The following is a 21,504-nucleotide window of genomic DNA, read 5'->3' on the forward strand; positions in this document are numbered from 1 at the left end:
CGCCTGTGAACAACTTGAGGTGTATTTACACCAAAACGCTTTTCGGTTTTATGGCTGAAAAAGAAGAACTTGCCGCCTTCGTTGTTGTATTTTTGACAAAACTGTTTGCGAATTGAATTTCAGGCAGGCTTGATTTTGTTTTTCTTTTCTCCGTTAACTAACGTTTCTCTTCTAACACCGAGGTTGAGTGCTTCTACTTGTACTTTGTTTTCGTCTGTTTCTTTTGTTTCTTCGGTGTTATGCGTCAATTCTTTCGTTAGTTTCTGGAGGTTCTGGTCCCGATGTTGCAGGTTCTCTGGGAATGCCGCTGTCCGGTGACTTGTCCAGGCGATTTGTTGCTGGTAGTCGGCAGCCACGAGAAGCTTGGGCGTTGGGTGCCTGAGTTAGGGGTGGCCCTTTCTACAGATGCTCTTTCTTTTCCTCTTTGGCGTTCAGCAGAAATAAAGTTCGAGGGGCCGCTGACGGTGGAGTACAAGTTCGTAATTCGTCGTTCCAACGGCGCCATTGAGTGGGAAGGCTTCGCTGTAAACAGAACTGCAGACCTCCGAGCAAATGCCTTTTCAAACATAGAAAATGTATGGAATAGCCTCGCTACCTCCTCCATCACTTGTTTCCCCCTCAGGCCAGCCGACCCCAAGTTCCCTGACGATACGCGCGCATTGTTTGGTGCAGCAGTTCACCCTCAGGCGGCGAATGCAAAGTTTGAGCCTGCTGCTGCTAATGCTGCCGTCGACCCTTCTCCTTGCGCCGCATCAGCAACAGCAGCTGCTACTGGTGATGGTGTTAGCCTGGGTAACCCTCGAGAGGCGGAAGCTCACAAAGGCGGGAGTGGGGGCCCCCTGCCCTATTCCGAAGCGGTGTCTGCTGTTGCTGCACACATTGCGGCAGCAGCAGGACCGACAGAACCTGCAGATGAGGCGGGGGGAGGAGTTGTGAGAGTCCCCTTAAAGCGTTCAGCGTTTATTCTGGCGAACTCGGGGCCGATTTCAGACTATTACATAATGGACAAGACCATTGGTAAGGGAGTGGAGTGCTGCTGGGGTGTACGTAACTGCACAGACACCCCAGTGGCAGCACGCTGCTGTCTGCTGCTGCCTGCTGTTAGCAGGCGTTTGTCAGTTGCTGCTGGTGGTTGTTTCTACTCCACTTGTTGCTTGCTTTGTGAATGCTCGCTGAGGGACTCTATTGATGCAGGAGTGTATGAATTGGCTATTGTCTGTTTGGAGTGTACGTGGACAGGACGAGGGACTTGGGGGGAGGTGAAGTTGGTGGTGGATAAGCAGACGAAGGCGCGGCGAGCAGCAAAGAAAATACCCAAGTGTTACATAGAAGATGTTGATCGCTTTCGACAAGAAATAGATATAATGAAGTCCCTAGATCACCCCAACATCGTACGGCTATATGAAACATTTGAGGATGTTTCAGATTTCTATTTAGTGATGGAATACTGCAGCGGTGGGGAGTTGTTTGATCGCCTTATTGACTCGGGTGTACTGACAGAGCGCACCGCATGCAGCATCATGAAGCAAGTACTTGCAGCCGTCGCTTACTGTCATATGCACCGAGTAGCACACAGAGACTTAAAGCCAGAAAACTTCCTCTTCCTTACAGACCAACCGAACTCCCCAATGAAACTCATCGACTTCGGTTTAGCGGCGAGGTTCAAGCCTGGACAGCCCATGCGCACCCGAGCAGGCACCCCCTACTACGTCTCCCCTCAGGTTGATCTGCACTGCCTTCTGTTGCTGCTGTTGCTGCTGCTGATACTGTTGTTGGCGTTTCCTTTCCTTCCTCCTGCTGTATCGCCTCAGGTTTACTTGCACTTATTGCTGCTGATGCTGATGCTGCTGCTTCTCTTCGCTGCTGCCGTCTCGCCAGAGGTTGAGATGCTGCTCCAGTTGTTGCTTCTGCCTTCCTTTACTTCTTCTGTTGTCTTAGTCTTCATATCAGTGCGGTTGTGTTGGTTTCAGCCTGTATGCATGCATGCAGGCTAAAATGCGCTGCTTTGAATGCTCTGCATGCATGCATGCATGCAGAGTGTGTCTTGTATTGCGTGTGTATCTGTTGGGGTGTATGCACACCTGATTGCAGGTGTTGGAGGGTCGTTACGGGCCAGAGTGTGACGTGTGGTCTGCCGGAGTGATGCTGTACATATTATTATGCGGGTATCCTCCTTTTAATGCTCCATCAGACCGAGGGATAATGAATAAAGTTCGCACAGGGCACTACACTTTCCCTGAGGCGGAGTGGGGGAAGGTCTCACTGCAAGCAAAGGATCTCATCTCCCGTCTGCTGGATAGACACCCCCGCACTCGCATTAGCGCAGAACAAGCAATTCGGCATCAATGGTTCACTATGCACATGCCAGACAGCGTAGCCAACGAACCCCTAGGTAAGAAATCCGCTACTCTTGCTGCTGCTGCTGCTGGGCTGGTGCAGTTGCTGCTCCAGCAGATGCTTTTGCTGGTACAGCTGCTGCTGCAGCAGGTGCTGCTGCAGCTGCTATGCTAGTGTTGCAGCGTTTGCTGCTACTGCTGCTGCTGCAGCTGGGCGTTGCGCAAGGAAATGCAGTTGCCGTAGCGGGCAACGCGAGGAGCAGGTGTAGCCTGTTCAGAGGACACTGCAACACTTTAATTATATCGATTGATGCAGCAGGATGCTTGAGAGGGGGAGGCCTGAGGGCCTCTATAACGCCTTCAGTGCCGCTTTGTTCGCTGTGTCTCCATCATCATCACTGGGTCTTCATGGGTTTAGGGTTTATGGTTCTGCTCAGTTGCTGATCTGTACACCACGTGTGCTTACTGCGTGCTTGCACTCTTGCCGGTGTTCACGTTTGTACATATATATATATATATATATATATACATGCATGTTAATGTACGCGCATATGCATATGCCCATTTGTACATATATATCTGCGTTTAAGTATGTGTGTATATTATTATTATGTAATATTGCATATATACGCATATGCATGCATAGGTATACGCAGATATAAGTACCCATACAGTAAATGCGTTTTGTTTGTTTGCTTGTGATAGGGATTGACATTCTGAGTAAATTTCGTCGTTTTCAGAGTTTGAGTCGGCTGAAAAAGCTGGCGCTGACGGTGATAGCACAGCATTTAGATGACTCAGAAATAGAGAGTTTAAAGGCGGTGTTTACGCAGTTAGACACTCGGGGAGATGGGGTGTTGTCTATAGACGAGGTGCGAGAAGGAATCGCAAGAAGCGGCGTACGCCTCCCCTCTGATATGGTGTTAGAAGAGGTCCTCAAAGAGGTAGACACAGCCGGCACGGGCTGTATTGACTACACCGAATTTATTGCTGCTTGCCTCCACCAGTCTCATTATATCCGAGAGGAAGCGTGCAGAGCAGCCTTCCGTGTACTGGATATCAACGGAGACGGACACGTGAGGTGCGTCTCTTTCTCCCTGTTTTTTTTTTGGGTGTATGTACACCGCAGGTAGACCCCAGCGTGCGTGTGTGTTTCTGCATGCTTTGTTGGTGAGGGCCTTCCTTGTTCTTCTGTTGCTTCGTGCCTATCTTGTGCTTCTGAATAATGCATTTTTGTTTTTTTTTGTTCGCCTCTCAGCGCGGAGGAGCTAAGGCAAGTGTTTCATATGGCGGGCGACTTAGAGACCGACGCTGCAGCGGAGCTGCACGAAGCGGATGCAGACGGCGACGGCAAAATAAACTTTGAAGAGTTTTGCGGCTTAATGCGCAAAGTGCCTTCGCTGGCGCTGGTGACGGAGCACACCGTTTCTATGATGAGGAAGACTTGCAGCAGGACCAACGTATCCGATATGGCGTGCATGAACTGATTATGAAGATTAACACCATTATTTTTACTATGATTGGGAGAATTATAAATATTATGGTGAGCCTTTTGATTGCAATTAATGCATACCAACAGGGGCTCCTGAAGATCAAGGGAAACCCGAACGAGTACAAGGTGCGAAAGCAGGGGAGGCCCTCTGCTACGCTCCTCAAGTCATTGGTGCACCCCTTTTAGGCTGCAGCAGCAGCAGCAACAGGAGCAGCAAAGGAACAAATCTGACGCAGCGCAAGGAAACATAGAGCAGCAACTTGTGGGGCGAGAGCGACTGACTGTACGTACACCTGAAGTGGCATCGAATGCAGACAGAAGGCCCGCAAGAGGAGTCTTCTTGTGTTTGCATGCACTCCACAGTTGCAAAATATGTGTTGAGTTTCTCTTTAGAGCTAATGCAACTTTCTTCTCTTCCTATTTTACTCTGTCCACCCAAGGAGGTCCTGAGACAGAGGCCGCCGCCCGATGGCTTGTGACTACGGGCAAATTTTTCGTTCTTTTCCGCTTGCAAGTAAAATGCGGGGAGCGATGAATTAATTTATGCAAATTCATCGATTAATTACTCCCTGCGGTTCATATACAGTTGCATACATGTATATCATTGCAGTATTTGAGATGTGTACGTGCACGTATACCTATATATATATATATATATTTGTGCATATATCTACATATGCCTGCATTGCAGCAATGAGTAGTTTGTTGCTGATGGCGCCCCACATCCCTGGGGTCTTTGCGCGTCAGCACCGCCTAAATTTTCCTCAAGTGAGTTCCTCTTCAGTGACAACCAAGCAGATCTTTTCTTGTTGTTGCTGCTGCAACTCAACAAATGATCTTCTACAGGTGGCTTACTGCTTCAGTGCTCGGGGGAGAAAGAAAGAAAGTTTAATAGCCAGCTGAAAAGAGGCGTATCAACAGTCATACTCGCGCGCGTCTCTGTGGCTGTGTAGCAGCTGCAAATGTATACAAAGAGTAGATCTCAGTGAAACTCAAGTGCAATGTTTGGTTAGAGGGTTTTTGCCTAGTTTGTTAAATAAGCGCTTAGAACAGATAAAGGAAATTTCATCACTTATTCCCACCGTCCCTATTTATTTTTGAGTGGTTGGGGCGCTAGTCGAGGCCCTCGTCCTTTTGTTTTATTTTTGATATTTGTTTTATGCAAGTAGAAAGAAAATAAAGTAAAGAGGAAGCAGTATTGTTGGGATATTTCTTTCCTTGTCTATTGACTGAAGGAGTTCTGCACAGAGTGCATGTCGTATTTATAGTGCGTCTTCTCAGCCTCGAGTTTGTCTATTTTTGAAATGGCCTCCTGTTTAATTTGATTTAATGAGTGGAAAATGAATAATAAAGATGTATATACACTCGACAATATATCTCGAAGCATCACCTCCAGTTGTTCTTCAGGAGATTCAACTTTCATTTCGATGGGCTCCGTATTTTTTGCGGTTTCTGCTCCATTCATTGCGGCTTGTTCTTCCTGAACGAGAGCAATTATTTATTTAAATGCATTACATCAAACAGATTAAAATAAATGCAAAGACGGAAGCATCTTCTCGCTATTTCCCGTACCATTACTTGAGTCATGGCCTCCTCGACATCTGCACAGTACAGGCAAATAGATGAGCGCGTGCATTTAAATGGAAATCTCAAATAAATAGAATAATATTTAATTAAATAAGAGTCTAATAATGAGACCCACCAGCAACGGAATCGGGCTTCACCACCATGACAGGGATCGGCACTGGGGAGAAATTATTTCTTTAGACGCAGTTCAACAGCGTAGATTTCAATCAAATTCCTTCTTACGCATTTCTGGTGCCTCGAAGCCTTCTAACAAACTACCGGGGGGAGCTGCAGCGCCTACTGGTGCCGCTGCTCCTTCCTTTCCTGCATTGAGATCATTAAATGCATTTAATGATGCATCAGATGGTGAACAACACAGCAGAAACAGAAGGAGGAAAAAGAAAACAACCGACCTGGTGATGGCGGAGGCCCCGGAAATTGAATCTCCACTGTCGCACCAGGGGCCGCATTCGCACGGGCTGTTGTTTGTTTTTGCATGGATTGAAAAGATACAGCAGCATGATAGAAAAAAAAGAAAGGTCTAAAAGGCTGGGGTGTATGCTCTGTGCAACTCACACTGCTGAAACGCCTGCTTCCCGGCAGCCACATCATTCAAAATACCCGAAAGCTCCTTCTGTAAAGCGCCAACTTTACTCTGCTGATCGGCCACCATAGCTTGCAGCTGTTGAATAGAAGGGTCTATCTGTGCACTGAGATGGAGGAGGAAGCAACGGGCGAGTTAAGCGGTTTTACAAACGTCTGAAGCCCCTTCTCTTAGCCGTATATATTAAAAGAAGTACCTGTTTCTTGCTTCCGAATGCATGAGAAGACGAGTGGCATCGGAACGGGATGGTCTGGAAACCACAAGAAGTAGAAACGGATACAGAAGAAAAACCGATGTCTTCATTTTGCACTCGCACTCGAGAGTTTATTATTAAACCCGACTCTTCATATTTCCTTCTCCTCCGTTTTACAAGTCTTCAGAGGCACCACAAGCAATAATGCAAGAGAAATGGAGCAAACAGAACGATTGGCAGCTGATGGTGGTCGTTGTGAGAGGTGGAAACACCAAAAAAATGAAAGCCCCTTAGAAGATTCTTAAGAACACCTTCTAAAGAGAATGTATAAATGCGTTTGTTATTGCAAATACACCTGGTATTCTCAGAAAAATGCGCTAGTCTTTCAGTGAATTTCATTGCAGATTCGTCTTTCTTCAAAGCTGCGCATACACCTGAAAAACCGAAGTTGCAATTTCTTGCACGAAATGGAAATCAGTGCCGATCTTATAGTTTTCGCTGCTCAAAAGGCGGCTTTTTGCAGAGAAATATCAATACAATATAAACAATACATTCGTAACTTCAGCCGCAAGCACAAACAACATTTATTTATACTTATTTATACTTTTGTACACAATTGGCTGGGCGTTTCGCTGCCTACTTGCTCTGAGTTGTTCTCTTGAAAGTGTGAAGACTTTGGGTTTGCAAGCATTTCAGCCGTAAGCCGTAGCAACCAAATCTCCCCGTAATATTTTGCACGCATTTGATTTCAGTGTTGGAGGCATCAAAAAGAGAAGAAGAGAACTTCGACTTCTACTTCAGGCGTAGGCAGCCATAGGGGCTAATTGGTGACGTACTTAAAAACAAGGCAGAGCTCGGTGTGTCTCTTCTGATGAGCAAGTAACAGCTGCTGCAGCTCCAGTAGCTCCAAGGGCGGCACCAACAGCAGCAGCAACAGCAGCAAAAGCGAGGGCAGAGAAGGAAGAGGCTGCGTTGCAGTGGAGAGGCCGAGAAGCAACGGTGACGTCTGTCTGTTGGCTTTTCGTTCCTTCATTTTTAGGTGTACAGCGCAAGGGATGAATCCTTCAGTGTGTTTATTATTTTCGTGCTTTATTCCCTGTCAATTTGCATCGGAAAGACATCGCAATCAAATCATTACTAAGTTCTTATAACTTCAGAGAACGTTTTGGTTGGAAATCAACGAATGCCTATATTGTATTTTTCAGTTTCACTACTGCGAATTTAAATAATAATAATACAAAGCAGATAAAGACGCCGGCTAAACGCAGTACTTCGACTCGGAAGTGCTTGCGTCATCTTCGCCTCGCGTGTATCCCTGCTGCTGCCGCTGCTGTTGCTGCTGCTGCTGCTGCTCTTGCTCTTCCAGCAGCAGCAGCAGCGGCAGGTCCAAGCTGTCTACGCCTTCGCTGTCCCGCTAATTCTTTTGTCTCTCTGTGCTTCGTCTTTCCTTGTTTTCTGCGTGCGTTGACTTGCGTCTCTTCAGTCAGGCAAAAGCAAAAAAAGCGAAATTCAGATATAAAAGCCATTCTCTCATGGCATATTGGGGTGTACGTACACCGCAAAAATGTTGCAGAGATGCTGCAGCGCAGCTGACTGCGCTTTGATGTTCATCTCTGTTTGTGCACAGCTTTTGCATGCATGCAAGCAGACGAAGCAAGCGTGCATGCATGCATGCATGCATGCATGCAGACGGCGTAAGTCAACTAGGCATGCATGCAAACCGACTAAGCAAAACAAATACAACAGAATAGAGGGAACAGAAGAGAAAGAAATTACAGAAAAACAAACAAAGATATCCAGCTTCTCGCTTTACTCAAAACGCTGGGCTGAATGACTCCGCGTTGTCAGAACCTTCAAAGCCTGAGAAGGCCCACAACAACAGCAGCAGCAACAGCAACAGCAACAGCGGCAGCAGCAGCACAGGCAGCTAACCGGAAGCTCAGCCCCCACACTGAAACGCGCTGTGGTCAAGCCCTACACCCTCAACCCTCGACGCATCGAAACCCGAATTTTAAATGCTTTCAAACCCTAAACCCATCTCTGGAACTTGCCAAACCCTAAACCCTAAACCCTAAACCCTATCCAGCTTCTGACAGGTAAAACCAACGCACAAATGTTGCTGCTTCGCGAGCGAAAGGAGAAGTACTATCAAAGCCTTTGAAGGTAAGAAGCAGCGGCACGGCTGCAGCAAACAAAACAAAAGACAAACGCTACTGCATGCAGCAGCAGCTGCTGCATCACAGCAACGCAAGCGGCGGAATAATTCCAGCAGCACCAGCAGCAGCAACAGCAGCACCAGCAGCAGCAACAGCAGCAGCAGCACCAGCAAAAGAGGACTCACCGTCCGCCTCAATGACTGCCTGCTTTGTTGCCTCAGATGCAGCACAAAGATTAGCCAGGGAACGCAGCAAAGGAGGTGTGCATACACTCCAACGCACCAACTGCCACACCTGCTCGTCTCCTGGCTGGGGCTGGGGTGCTCCCTCGGGAAGCTGCTGCTGCTGCTGCTGCAGCTGCTGCAAGTCTATACTTGGTCCTTCTCTTTGTTTTGCTGCCAACAGAGCGAGCACCATCTGCTGCTGATAAAGCCGCAGCAGCTGCAGCAGCGTCAGAGCCAGAAGCTTTTGCTGCTCTCTGAATTCGGCGTCTGCTTTCCTCTCTTCTTCCGTTCCTGCTGCTGTTGCTGTTGCTGTTGTTGTTGTTGTTGCTGCTGCTGCTGGGTGGCTGGCACTGAAAATCTGCACGGCCTCTGCAACAAAAGAGAAAAAGGTAAAGATGTGCTGCAGCGTCTCACTGACTACCATAAACTTAGGGATTCCTTCAGCTGAACCCGCAACCTGACGACTGCTGCGGTTCCAGCTGCAGATGCTGCTGCTGCTGCTGCTGCTGCTGCTGCTGCTGCTGTTGCTGTCCCTATTGCTGCTGCTGATGCCGGGGGGCGGCATGCGGAGTGCTTCCTCTTTCAAATCCTGCATAGAAGAAAGCGATGAAGAGTCGCCTAGCGAGAAGTAAAGAAGGTCAAATTGTTGCTGTTGCTGCTCTCCCTGCTGCAGCAGCAGCAGCTGCTGCTGCTGCTGCTGTTGCTGCTGCGGCCCCGGAATCGCAGCCTCTCTTTCTTTGTTTTGCTGTGAAATAGCGCACACATACCGAAAAAATCCATCCTCGTCAGCTGCTGTTGCTGCTGCTGCTGCTGCTCCTGCTGCTGTTGCTGGTGCTTCTGGTCCTGCTGCTGCTGCTGCTGCGGCAAAGTAGACTCGCTGGGCCTCGTGCAGCTGCCTGATGCCGCTTATCGCGGCCTCCAGCTGCCTTTGAATGAACTCTAAGATGGGGGATGAGGTGCCGACTGCCTGAAACCCAACACGAAACCCTAAACCCTAAACCCTAGACCTGAAAACCCCAAGCCTTAAGCTCTACCCCCAAACTCTAACCCCAAAACCGTAAACCCTAAACCCTAAAAGCTTCTTTTCTGCACAGCCGATCCACCTGGCGTCCAAATGCATTTTGGTATTTAGGCTTCAGGGTTTAGGGTTTAGGGTTTAGGGTTTAGGGTTTAGGGTTTGTGTACCTTGTAAAGCGATCTTGGAGCCTTCGGGTTTTTGCTGTCATCTTTCAGTAGGGCCGTGGATATGCGGAGGAGGTAAAGGGCTAGGGGCCCCTTTGCTGCTGCTGCCAGCTTCTGCTGCAGCTGCTGCAGCAGGAAGGAGAAGCGGTGAGAGACACCTGCTGCTCTCTCTTTTTGCTGCTTCTGTTGGTAAGGGTTTAGCAGCGCTAGAGACAGCAACTCAAACACATCCACGGTCATTGTACTGCGCCAACACACACAATCCACAAACCCTAAACCCTAAACCCTAAACCCTAAACACTACACTCTAAGCCCTAAACCCTAAACCCTAAACTCTTGACCCTAAACTCTCGACCCTAAACCGAAGACCCTAAACCGTAATTCCTAAACTCTAAACCAAAACCCCGAAACCCTAAACCCTAAACCCTAGGGTTTGTTATCTTCCCCTTCAGCACGCACTGCAATGCAAAGTGAAGCAGTTTAGCAAAGGGGGCTGCATTGCTGCTGCTGATGAGGCCGCAGCAAAGAAGAGACACCCATTCTCCGCTGTCTCCTTTGATGCTCCGCTGCTCGCCTTTGTCTTCAGGGCTCTCTTCTAGAGCCTCTTGCAAAGCCATAGAAAACAACGCCGCCAACAGCTGCAGCAGCAGCAGCAGCAGAAACAGCAGCAGCAGCAGCAGAAACAGAAGCAGAAGACATACGCACACTGAACACACAAAAGACGACTCCGCAGCTGCTTCCGAAAGATACATATAGCAGCAGCAGCAGCAGCAAATGGGGCACCAGCACCCTACATCAGCAGCAGCAGCAGCAAGAACAGCAGCAGCAGCATCAGCAGCAAGCAGACCTCTAGAAAGGGTTCTTCCGTGGATATCTTCGGTGTCTGGTTGTTGCAGCAAAAGAGAATATACAGAAAGGCAAAGGAGGGCTCACACGATGCTGCAGCAAACACACAGCAACCCCACCACTACATACACAGCCGCTAGCAGCAGCAGCAGCAGCAGCAGTAGCAGCAGCAGCACCAGCAAAAGTCGCTGCAGGAGCAGCAGAAGCGCATTTACTTACCAGAGCACAAGGTCAGCTCCAAAAGCCTCAACCTCCCAACAGCATTCCATATCTGCTGCTGCTGCTGCTGTTGCTGCTGTTGCTGCTGTTGCTGCTGCTGCTGTGTAGCACCGGAGCTGACAGCAGCAGCAGGAGATTGTGCTGCTGCAGCAGCGTTCCCAAGCAGCTGCAGCAGCCCTTTGGGCAGCAGCAGCGCCTCCGCACAAAGGAACGGCAGATCAAACCAGGAAGCATATCCTGCTGCTGCTGCTGCTGCTGCTGCATCTGGTGCTGCTGCCGATACTGCGGCTGTTGTCGCTGCTGGGGCATCTGTTGCTGTTGCTGCTGCTGATTCTGCTGCTGCTGCTGCTGCGTCTATTGCTGTTGCTGCTGCAGGTCTGTCTAGCAGATGAGAGGCGATGCTGCAGACCTCCACAACCTACGAAGCCCACCGCAAACTCCTAAACCCTAAACCCTAAACCTTACGCCTTAATCCCTACCCCCTAAACCCTAAACCCTAAAACCTAAACGGTACGCGCTAGTCCATAAACCCTAAACCCTAAACCCTACTTCGTGAGCCCTGAAGTTTCGGTCTTCTGTTTGTATTGGCGTGTGAATGGTGTGTGAGAGTTGAGGGTTTAGTTAGGGTTTAGGGTTTAGGGTTTAGGGTTTACGTGGGCCTCTGAGAGGAGTTGTTGTAAATAGCCGCCCTCAATGAGGGTCTTCAAAAAAAGAGGAGACAGACAGATGTTCCGCAGCAGACGCACAAAGACGCTCAATATAGCTGCTGCTTCAACCAGTGCAACGCTGCTGCTGCTGCTGCTGCTGCTGCTGCTGCTGCTGCTGCTTTTGATGCTGGCCCTGCTGCCGCTGGTGGCGTTGTTGGTGTTGGTGTTGTTGTTGTTGCTGCTGCTGCTGCAGTCCAGAGAAGAGACGCCGCCTTCGTCTGTGCATGCAGTAGCAGCAGCAGCAACACCCAAGCGGTGCAGCAGGTGCAGCAGCAGCTGCAGCAGCCGCTGCTGCGCGTCCTTATCGTTGGCGAAATATTCTCTCCATGCCGCGTTGCTGCAGGTTTGCTGCAGCAGCAACACCCAGCAGCCTAACCCCAAACCCTAAACCCTAAACCATAAACCCTAGGGCTTCGAGTGTATCGACAGCAACACAGACTGAGCCACGGGTCGGCAGCCCCCTACCCTGAAACCTAAACCCTAAACCCTAAACCCTAAGAGCGCCCAAACCCTAAAAGACGTAAGCCCTAAGAAGAATTTCTAAACCCTAAACCCTAAACCCTACTTTGACGAGGGCCCTCAGCAGCAGATAGAGGTTCTGCTGGCTGCTGCAGCACTCAAGGGCAACCAGAGCTTCCCCCGCCGCGCTGCTGCACGACTTAGCTTCCTCTGCTGCTTCAAAGACCTTGAGCTTGCTGCTGAGGGGCCCCTGCAGCAGCAGCTGCTGCTGCTGCTGCAGTGCTTGCAGGCGGCACTGCAAGACCTTCGTGCCCTGGGGGGCTAAGGAAGGTTGCTGTGCTTCTATCATAAAGAAAAAAGAAATTAATTAACAAACAGAAAATAAATAAAATAAAATAAAATAAATAAAACAAATAAACAAACGAACAAACAAACAACTGCATGCGCTGCCCTCAGCCAATCGAGAATCCCGCAGCCGACCTGGCCGTAAGCAAAACCCTAAACCCTAAACCCTAGACCTTAGACATTAGAATCTAACCTCTCAATCCTAAACCCTAAAACAAACCCTAAACACTAAACCCCAGGCCCTAAAACCCTAAATCCTTGACCTCAAACCCTAAGCACTGAACCCTAAACGTTAAACCTTAAACCCTAAAACCGTAAACCCTAAATCCTAAACCCTAGGCGACCCCCTAAAGAAAGCGAATAACTGCTAGACCGTAAACCCTAAACCCTAAACCCTAAACCCTAGACCTTAAACCCTAAACCTTAAACCCTAAACCATAAAGGTCTGGTTCGGTGGCACAAATGCCTTAGTAACAGAAAAAATTTGAATGTACGCATGCAAGGAGCGTAGCGTCGATGTGCTGCTGTTGCTGCTGCTCCTGCTGCTGCTGCTGTGGGGCGCTGCTGCACAGCGGCTCCACTGCAGCGGCTTAGAAGGACATCTGTTTGTGTTTGCTGCTGCTGCTGCTGTGTTTGTGTTTGCTTCGTTGTTTGTGTTTTAAGGCTGCTGCTGCATGCAGCGCCTGAGTGAGACGAAGAGCAACAGCATCAGATTTGCAAATAGAAGAGAAGGCTTTGCTGCTGCTGCTGCTGCTGCGGCTGCTGCTGCTGCGGAAGATAGGCGCATGCACCTCTGCGACTTTTAATGTTAGTTTGTCTATTCTTGTTTTCTTCCTTTTAAATTGAACTCCTTGCAGCTCTTCTGTTTCCTGTAATGTGTCTCCTGTAGCAGCAGCAGCAGCTGCTGCTGCTGCTGCAGCAGCGACGGGGGATGCTGCTGCTGCCGCTGCTGCTGCTGCTGCGCGCTTGCGCTGGTGAAGCTGCTCCCGCATGCGCCGGTTTGCTGCATAATCATCTGCCTGCTGCTGCTGTTGCTGCAGCAGCGCAGCAGTAGCAGCTCTTGCGCTGCTGACAGCTTCATGAAGCTTACGTTGTTGAGGTGTCTCCTCAGCAGCAAGTTGCTGCTCCTCCTGCTGCTGCAGCAGCAAACCCCTTTGACGGCGCAGCAGCAGCTGATGCTCTTTTAAAGCAAGAGGGTTTGCTTCTAATCGTCTTCTCTCTTCTGGCTGCAGCAGCCTAGGATTATTATTAAGAACGTCATCTGTATCTGCTGCTGTTTCCCGCTGCTTCAAACCCTTGCTGCATATATAATTGCTGCTTTTAGGGTTCGAGATGATTATACACTCCGCTGCGCAGTGAGGACAAGCAAATGAAAAAGAATAAACAGCAGAAGAAAAATAAGAGCCTTCTTTCTTCTTCTTCGCATTAAACCTCACGCCTTTGTCTATTATAACACCACAAGATAAACAGCTGCATTTAAACGGGAGCTCAAACCGTATTACTAAAACCCCTAAAGATATTTCTTTAGCTCTCTCGCCTAATGCATGCCTCCCTCTGTAATTATTTAATGTCTTATGCACAGAAGGATTAAAATCTGCTCCGTAGTAATAGCCATCTGCACGGCAAGCAGCTAAAGAAGACATCTTCGCTAACCCTCCTGCTGCTGCTGCTGCTGCTGCTGCTGCTGTTGCTGCTGCTGCTGCTGTTGCTGCTGCTGCTGTTGCTGCTGCTGCTGCTGTTGTTGTTGCTGGTGTTGCTGCTGCTGATTATGATAATAATGACGATGATGCTGATGAAACTGCGGTGCTTCTTGCCGCTGAGGAGGCCGATAAGGTTGCTGCTGCCTAAGGTTGCTGCTGCTGCTGCTGACGAACTGCTGCTGCGCCTCTACAGCGCAGCCTCGTCCTGCATGCGCTACAACGTGAATTAATGCGGTTGCTGCCCTGCAGCAGCAACCGCTCTCAGCTTCTAGCAGCAGCACCACCAGCTGCTGCCGCAGCGCCTGCAGCAACGGCAGCAGCAGTAACAGCAGCAGCAGCGGCGGCTGCCGCTGCCGGTACGGAGATAAAGACGATCAAACAAGCGCTTCGAAGAGTCTCCTGTTCCCAGCAAGAGAAGGAAAGACTAGAAGCAAACAGAAACGAGAGAAGAAGTGTATATACAACCCAGGGACCCAGGGGCTAGCAGTGAGCGTCCAAGGGCAGTCCGGCGGCCCTGACAGGAGCCACCCGATTGAAAGGCGCAAAAAACAAACAAAAAAAGAAGTAAAAATAAAGAAATATGCAGAAAATAGAGAAGCAAACGAAGGTTGAGCTGTCGATACACCCCAGCAGCAAGCCGTGCCGCTGCTGTTGGCTGCAGGAGAGACGAGGCAAAGTTTTTCGAAATAAAGCACAAGAAAAGAAACAATAAATCGAAAATTTTGTTTAAGTACAATAAATAATGCAGATTGACTACTTTAAATGCTCTACTGAATGTAGAAGCTGCGTAGACACCTGAAAAATTTTCTTAGGCGAATGCAGCTGGGGCTGCATGCAGATAAATGCAAATAGAGATTAAAAATATATATAATCAAATATAAATGTAAAATTATATCGAATTCACTTTGTTTATCTCAATTCTCCTGAATTCCCTCTTCATCCTGTCTATGTGTGCGGCCGACCTCTCAAGGATTAGGGTTTAGGGTTTAGGGTTTAGGGTTTAGGTTTTAGGGTTTAGTGTGTAAAACTGGTTTTACCTTCAGCAGAGGACAGCCATGCATTCTCTTCCCTTCCTCCTCCCTTCCCCTCTCCGCCCTCGCCCCTCTAAACCCTAAACCCTAAACCCTAAACCCTAAACAATGGCGCCTTTTGCGAAGGGGTTTCCGCGGCCTCGGAGCCGCAAGATGCGCTCGCTGTATTCAATAGGGGAGTCAATAAACCCGCCAGACCCTCGGCGTCGGCCTCCTCCTTCTCTTCTTGACCCGCCTCCTGCTGTTGCCCCCTTAAAGAAAGGAATCCCACAGTTAAACCCGCAATTCGATACTCTCAACACCATCGTAAACCCTAAACCCTAAACCCTAAACCCTAAACCCTAAACTTAAAACACTACAAACAAAATACCACCTACACCCAGAAACCTACACGTGACTAAACCCTAAACCCTAAACCTTGAATTCGAATGCATCGCTTGCACAGTCACCTCTCCCACATCGCAGCATTATTATTCGAAGTATTTAGGGTTTAGGGTTTAGGGTTTAGGGTTTGTGGTTTGTGGTTTTCAGGTGACAGGGTTTAGAAAATATCAGCCGCCGCCTGAAAAGTTGTCGAATTTACGTCGCGAATACACCGCAAAAAATTTTCACGAATTGTTTGGACGATTTCGCTTCCAAATCACAGGCCGCTTCCCCTGTTAGTCCTGCTGCTGCTGCTGCTGCTGCTGCTGGTGCTGCTGCTGCTGCTGCTGCTGGTGCTGCTGCTGCTGCTGCTGCTGGTGCTGCTGCTGCTGCTGCTGCTGATGAGGCTGAGGCTGCTGAGGCTGATGCTGCTGCTGCTGCTGCTGCTGCTGCTGCTGAGGCTGCTTAGGCTGATGCTGAGGCTGCTGAGGCTGCTGCTGCTGCTGATGCTGCTGCTGAGGCTGATGCTGAGGCTGCTAAAGCTGCTGCTGAAGCTGCTGCTGCTGAGGCTGATGAGGCTGCTGCTGATGCTGCTGCTGCACTTCTTTTTGCTGCTGTTTCAACTATGGGAGGTGCTGCATCTAATTGCCTTAGAGCTGCAGCAAGGTTATTTCTTGCTGCTGTCGCCGTTGCTGCTGCTCCTCGTAGCTTCTGATATCTGGGTCAGCATCAGCATCAGCATCAGCAGCAGCATCAGCAGCAGCAGCAGCAGCGGTGCACTTGTGTGCTGCAGACAATGGAGATGTATTTAGAGACAAGATGCTTCGGGTGTCTCGCGACCTCTTCCTCGTAGGATGGATAAAATGCAGAAGCAAATTCGCAATCGGACATGTCAGACTCCTGCTGCTGTTGCTGCTGCTGCTGCTGCTGCTGTTGCTGCTGCTGTTGCTGCTGTTGCTGCTGCTGCTGCTGCTGCTGTTTGCTTGCTGCATTGTTTTGCCGCCGCTGCTTTCCGTAGTTGCTGCTGCAGCATTTGCTGCTGCGACGGTGGCGGCAGCCCCTAATATGAATGGAGCATATTGCTGCTGCTGCTGCTGCTGCTGCTGCTTCTGCTACTTCTGCTGCTGCTGCTGCAGGTGCAGGGAGACGTTTACGCTTTGTCTTACTTTCGTCGATGGATGGAGCGGCATGCAGAAGAAGAAATAAAGTGCTGCTCCTTTACAGAGGAGACAATAGGGCTGCAAAAGCTTGACTACGAGTCCGACCTATACCCTAAACCCTAAACCCTAAACCCTAAGGGGCTTCCCTCAATACCCCAAGACGCACGCAAACAAACCCTAAACCATAAACCCTCAAACTTGGAGGTTTGAGGGTTTAGGGTTTAGGGTTTGTACTCTGACTGAACGTACACCTCGCAGTCGGCAGACGCTCACCAACCACTAAACCCTAAACCCTAAACCCTAAACCCTAATGTGGTGCTTTACCTGCTGCTGTTTGGCTTCAGGCAAATGGCTGCCGTGAATGACTACCGCAGTCCCGCGAAGAAGAAGCTGCACATGCTCTTGGTAAACCCTAAACCCTAAACCCTAAACCCTAAAGAGTGCATTATTTGTGTCTGTTCTATTATTACCCTTTGAATCTCTCTACTGTCTCCTTTGTTTCTTTTGTCTGTCTCCGTTTGTTTGCTGCTGCAGTCAGCAGAGAGACAGAAGGCCCATCAGTTAGAAAGAGACGCCCAAAGGAGAGCAGCAAACTACAGAGACTACCTCGACGCACACTGTCTCCAAGACTATTAACACCAGCAGCAGCAGCAGCAGCAGCAGCAGCACAGGCGAGCTAGGGGAGACGGCATATGGGGCGAAGAGCTGCCGCCTTAGCCTTACGGGCCCATATGTTGTGCAGCTGGATGGTTTGCCAGCTAGCTAGCTAGCTAGTTAGCTAGCTAGCTAGTTAGTTAGTTAGCTAGCTAGCTAGCTGCTTCAAGTGAATTAAAAAAACAGGTTTTTCGAATGTGTGGGGTGCTGGGATCGTGTGGGATCGTCTCCCCCCAAGGAAAGACCGCCAGTTGACGAGCAAACCCAAACAGACCCCACCCAGCTAGCTACTCGGGTAGCTACTCAGCTAGCCCTATAGCTAGCCATCCAGCTAGCCACTCAGCTAGTTACGGTTACCCTGCATGGCGAGGCAGCCAGCGACGTGCCGCTAGCTAGCTGGCCAGTTAGCTAGCTAGCTAGCTAGCTTTCCGTCTACCTATCTATCAACCTCGCTGGCTAGCTAGCGAGCTAGCTAGCCAGCTAACTATCTGCATACCTGTTTAGGTAACTAGCTATCTACCTACCTAGTTGCCTAGCTCCCAGTACACCTGTCCACCCGCACAGCTAGCCAGCTAGCTAGCTAGCCAGATAGCTAGCCAATCGCCTAGCTAGCTAGCATGCCCTATGTTGAGGTCCCATCGGGATCGGGAGCAGACGCCTCCTCTACACACTTGAGGCAGTACCTTTCAAATTCTTCCGTTGCTGCTGCTACTGCGGCTGCTGCTGCTGCTGCTGCTGCTGCTGGAGTCGCTGCTGCTGTCGTTGCTGCTGTAGTAGGCGCAACAGAAGCAGCATTTGCGCGTTCCCATTTGTGAATATCTGCAGCAGAAAACAAAAGGGGGGGAACAGCGGCGTGTACAGACAACTAAACGGAACTTGTTGCTGCAACTTGCCGCTGCTGCTGCTGCTGCTGCTGCTGCTGCCGCTGCTGCTGCTGCTGCTCACCTTTAAGGATTTCAGCCTTCCGCCGACTCCACAGACGCCCTAGCTGAGACTTCGCCTCTGCAGAACGAACATTCTAGGGTTTGGCTAGGGTTTAGGGTTTAGGGTTTAGGGTTTAGAAAGTGCTCCCATGCAACTCCCCGGTCCCATGCAGCCACGTGCTGAGAAGGTTCCCTGTCTGTCTGGAATTAACGCTTTAGGGTTTAGGGTTTAGGGTTTAGAGGCCCTCCTACCTGCAGGCAGCCCGCTGGCGACGCCTTTCAGTGTCCTGTGCACCACCTCTCTTAGCCTCACGTCAGCAGCAGCAGCAGCAGATGTAGCAGCAGCAGCAGCAGCAGGAGCTGCTGCATCTGCTGCTGCTGTTACTGCTACATCTGCTGCAGCAGGAGCTGCTGCATCTGCTGCTGCTGCAGCAGATTCAGGTGATGGCGAGCTAGTGGGGTCCTCACAGCAGGCCCCCTCAACAAGGGGTGAGCAGCCACCAGGGCCCTTGGGGGCCCCTAAAGGACCCCTGGGGGCCCCTAAAGGGCCCCTGGGGGCCCCTAGAGGGCAGCTGGGGGCCCCTAAAGGGCCCCTGGGGGCCCCTAGAGGGCAGCTGGGGGCCCCTAAGGGGCCCCTGGAGGCCGCTAAAAGGCCCCCGGAGGCCCCTAATGGGCTGCTGGGGGCCCCTGAAGGGCCGCTGGGGGGCCCTAAAGGGCAGCTGGGGGCCCCTAAGGAGCAGCTCGGGGCCCGTGAAGGGCCGCTGGGGGCTTCTAAGGGGCAGCTGGGGGCCCCCAAGGAGCAGCTGGGGGCCCCTTGGGGGCCCCTGGGGGCCCCTAGAGGACCCCTAGGGGCCCCCACAGGAGGAGGGGGCCTCCAGAGAGGCAATATGCCTTCGTGAGCGGCTTTGACGAGGAGTTGCACCTAAAACGAAGAAGAGCAGAGAAGTGAAGATGTTCAATTGAAAGATGCAAGACGTTCAAGGGTTTAGTAGGGTGTAGGGTTTAGGGTTTGCTAAGTATTGATAGGGTTTAGCGTTTGCTAGGGATTAGGGCTTAGGGTTTAGGGTTTAGGGTTTACCTTATAGGGTGTATCCCCTGTAAGCATCCAAAGCGGCGGAGAAGACCGCCAACCACCACAGGTGTTGCTGCTGCTGCTGCTGCTCTCGTTGCTTCTGCTTTTGCTGCTGCTGTCCTTGCTGCTGCTGTTGCTGTTAGTGCCCCCGCTGCTGCTGTTGCTGTTGCTGTTGCTGCTGCTGCTGCGCGGTGTACATGCAGCAGCAAGGTCTCTAACGTTTTTATATCTTTTTATCGACGCCTCGTGAGCAGCAAGAAGAGAGACTCCTATATTATCCCGCCGAGAGATGCAGCGAGAAAGAGGTGTATACACCCAAAGCTGGACAAACCCACAACCCCCTGCATGCAAGCAAACCCTAAACCCTAAACCCTAAACCCTAAACCCTAAACCCTAAACCTTTGATACGGTGAGGGGCTTGCATATACTCCTTGCTTTTTTATTTCTGTTGATCTACAGGAGGCGGCTATAAGGGCGACTATGGTTCAGGGTTTGGAGGTGAGGGTTTAGGGTTTAGGATTTAGAGGTGAAAGTTTAGGGTTTAGGGTTTAGGGTTTAGAGTAGGTCTTACATGTTCGCGCCAGGTTAAAGAAAGGCTTCCGGAAGGAAGCGAGGTGATGGGTGTCGTCGATCACCAGCAGCATTCTCCTGCAGCTGCTGCTGCTGTTGCTGCTGCTGCTGCTGCGATTGCGGCAGCAGCAAGAAGCAGCAAGTTTGCTGCGCCTTTCTGCATGCGCCTGCAGCAGCTCTGCCACGAGTAGTGGGGCTGTACGTCGCGCAGCTTTCCATCGAGATGGATCGAAAGAAGACGATCCCAGGGGAGACGATCCCAAGGGAGTCGATCCCAGGGGAGACGATCCCAGGGGAGTCGATCCCAGGGGAGACGATCCCAGGGCGCCTTTGCTTACGGTGGCATCTTCTGCCTTTTCCAGCGCGTCAACCTCCAACCAAACGACATCTAAACCCCACAGACCCTTGGGATCGTCTCCTCTGGGATCGTCTCCCCTGGGATCGTCTGCAGCAGCAGACGCGTCAGCTGCTGCTGCTGCAGCAGAAGCAACAACGGGCGTCCTAGCGGCTTTGTCTATTTCGTCTCGGTGCAGCAAATTCTCTCCTTTGGCTTCTGCTTGCTGCTGCGTCTGCTGCAGGGTCCCCAGCGACCCCTGGAGGCAGCAGCAGCTGGAGCAGCAGCAGCAGCAGCAGCAGCACGCAGCATCATTTTCTAACTTTTGTGCTGCTGCGTCTACTGGTGCGTCTTCTGTGGTGGTTGGTGCTGTTGTTGCTGCTGCTGCTGTTGCTGCTGTTGCTGCTGTTGCTGCTGCTGCAGCTAGTGAGTGTCTCCTCTGTCTGGGGAGACGAGAAGGGAGACAACTCAGCTTGGCTAGCTGAGCAGCTAGCGACGACTTCCCGCTGCCGGGGACCCCACACAGCAGCAGCAAACAGCAGTCAGAACCACCGCATGCACAGCACTCCAAAGGCCTCCTGCTGCTGTTGCTGCTGCTGCTGCTGCTCCTACTAGTGTTGTTGCTGATACTGCTATTACTGGCGCTGCTGCTGCTGTTACTACTGTTGCTGCTGCTACTGCTACTACTGCTGTTGTTGCTGTCGTTGTTGCTGTCGTTGTTGCCGCTGCTACAAATGTTGCTGCTGCTCCTGATATTGCTGCTGCTGCTGCTAGTGTTGCTGCAGCTCGAGGGCGACGAGGGATCAGATAGCGGCTTCAAATATCCCATTGAGAGCGCTGCTAGAGGCCCCCCCTGCTGGTGCCGCTGCTGCTGTTGCTGCTGCTGCTGTTGCTGCTGCTGCTGTTGCTGCTGTTGTTGCTGCCGCTGCTGCTGCTCATGTTGTTCCTCTGGCTAGGCTGTTTGTGTTAATGAAGGAAGAAAAGGCTTATGAAGGTGTGAAGCCCTCTTTGTTAAGAAAGCCCCCCCGTGAGCTTCTCCTAAAGCGAGGGTTTAGGGTTTAGGGTTTAGGGTTTAGGGTTTACAAGCCTTCAAAAACGCCATCTGCATCTTTTAAGGTTTATTTGCTGTTAGTAATTAAAAATAACTTCTTTTAATTAGTTTTTTTGTAATTTTACTCTAAGAAGCTGCACCAGCCCCGCTGGCAGGGCTTGTTGCATGCAGCAGCCTGCTGCTGCTGCGGCTGCTGCGGCTGCTGCTGCATGCTGCTGCTGCTGCATGCTGCTGCTGCAGTGTTAGATGTTGGCTGCTAAGGAGTTATAGAAAAATACATTTTTTGCTGTCAACGGGAACGTCAATCCCCTGCGTTG

The 21,504-nt window shown here is 50.6% G+C and overlaps 4 protein-coding genes across 4 annotated transcripts; 2 read left to right on the forward strand and 2 right to left on the reverse strand.

Annotated features, from left to right (window-relative positions):
- Positions 1-281: 281 nt before the first annotated feature.
- On the forward strand, positions 282-3,823 carry EAH_00031670 (CAM kinase, CDPK family TgPK6, putative; the record flags this gene model as incomplete). Its single annotated transcript, XM_013392380.1, has 6 exons — positions 282-1,017; positions 1,240-1,529; positions 1,812-1,949; positions 2,092-2,392; positions 3,042-3,417; positions 3,595-3,823. 6 exons carry the CDS (start codon positions 282-284, stop codon positions 3,821-3,823), a joined length of 2,070 nt encoding a protein of 689 aa, XP_013247834.1.
- A 4,446-nt stretch (positions 3,824-8,269) lies between these two features.
- On the reverse strand, positions 8,270-15,090 carry EAH_00031680 (hypothetical protein, conserved; the record flags this gene model as incomplete). The annotated part of the gene is made up of 11 exons (XM_013392381.1): positions 8,270-8,373; positions 8,533-9,538; positions 9,757-9,997; positions 10,213-10,391; positions 10,601-10,692; positions 10,819-11,236; positions 11,472-11,896; positions 12,416-12,464; positions 13,121-13,677; positions 13,983-14,331; positions 15,067-15,090. The coding sequence occupies 11 exons, from the start codon at positions 15,088-15,090 to the stop codon at positions 8,270-8,272; spliced, it is 3,444 nt and encodes a 1,147-aa protein (XP_013247835.1).
- A 123-nt stretch (positions 15,091-15,213) lies between these two features.
- EAH_00031690 (hypothetical protein, conserved) lies at positions 15,214-17,219 on the forward strand (the record flags this gene model as incomplete). The annotated part of the gene is made up of 6 exons (XM_013392382.1): positions 15,214-15,366; positions 15,893-16,055; positions 16,151-16,314; positions 16,560-16,681; positions 16,928-16,988; positions 17,118-17,219. 6 exons carry the CDS (start codon positions 15,214-15,216, stop codon positions 17,217-17,219), a joined length of 765 nt encoding a protein of 254 aa, XP_013247836.1.
- A 640-nt stretch (positions 17,220-17,859) lies between these two features.
- Positions 17,860-20,965, reverse strand: EAH_00031700 (hypothetical protein, conserved; the record flags this gene model as incomplete). The annotated part of the gene is made up of 4 exons (XM_013392383.1): positions 17,860-18,056; positions 18,413-19,082; positions 19,239-19,573; positions 19,804-20,965. The coding sequence occupies 4 exons, from the start codon at positions 20,963-20,965 to the stop codon at positions 17,860-17,862; spliced, it is 2,364 nt and encodes a 787-aa protein (XP_013247837.1).
- Between the last annotated feature and the right edge of the window lie 539 nt (positions 20,966-21,504).

The sequence above is a fragment of the Eimeria acervulina genome, genomic scaffold (assembly GCF_000499425.1).
Source record: "Eimeria acervulina Houghton genomic scaffold, Eah_scaff301, whole genome shotgun sequence".
Lineage (NCBI taxonomy): Eukaryota > Apicomplexa > Conoidasida > Eucoccidiorida > Eimeriidae > Eimeria > Eimeria acervulina.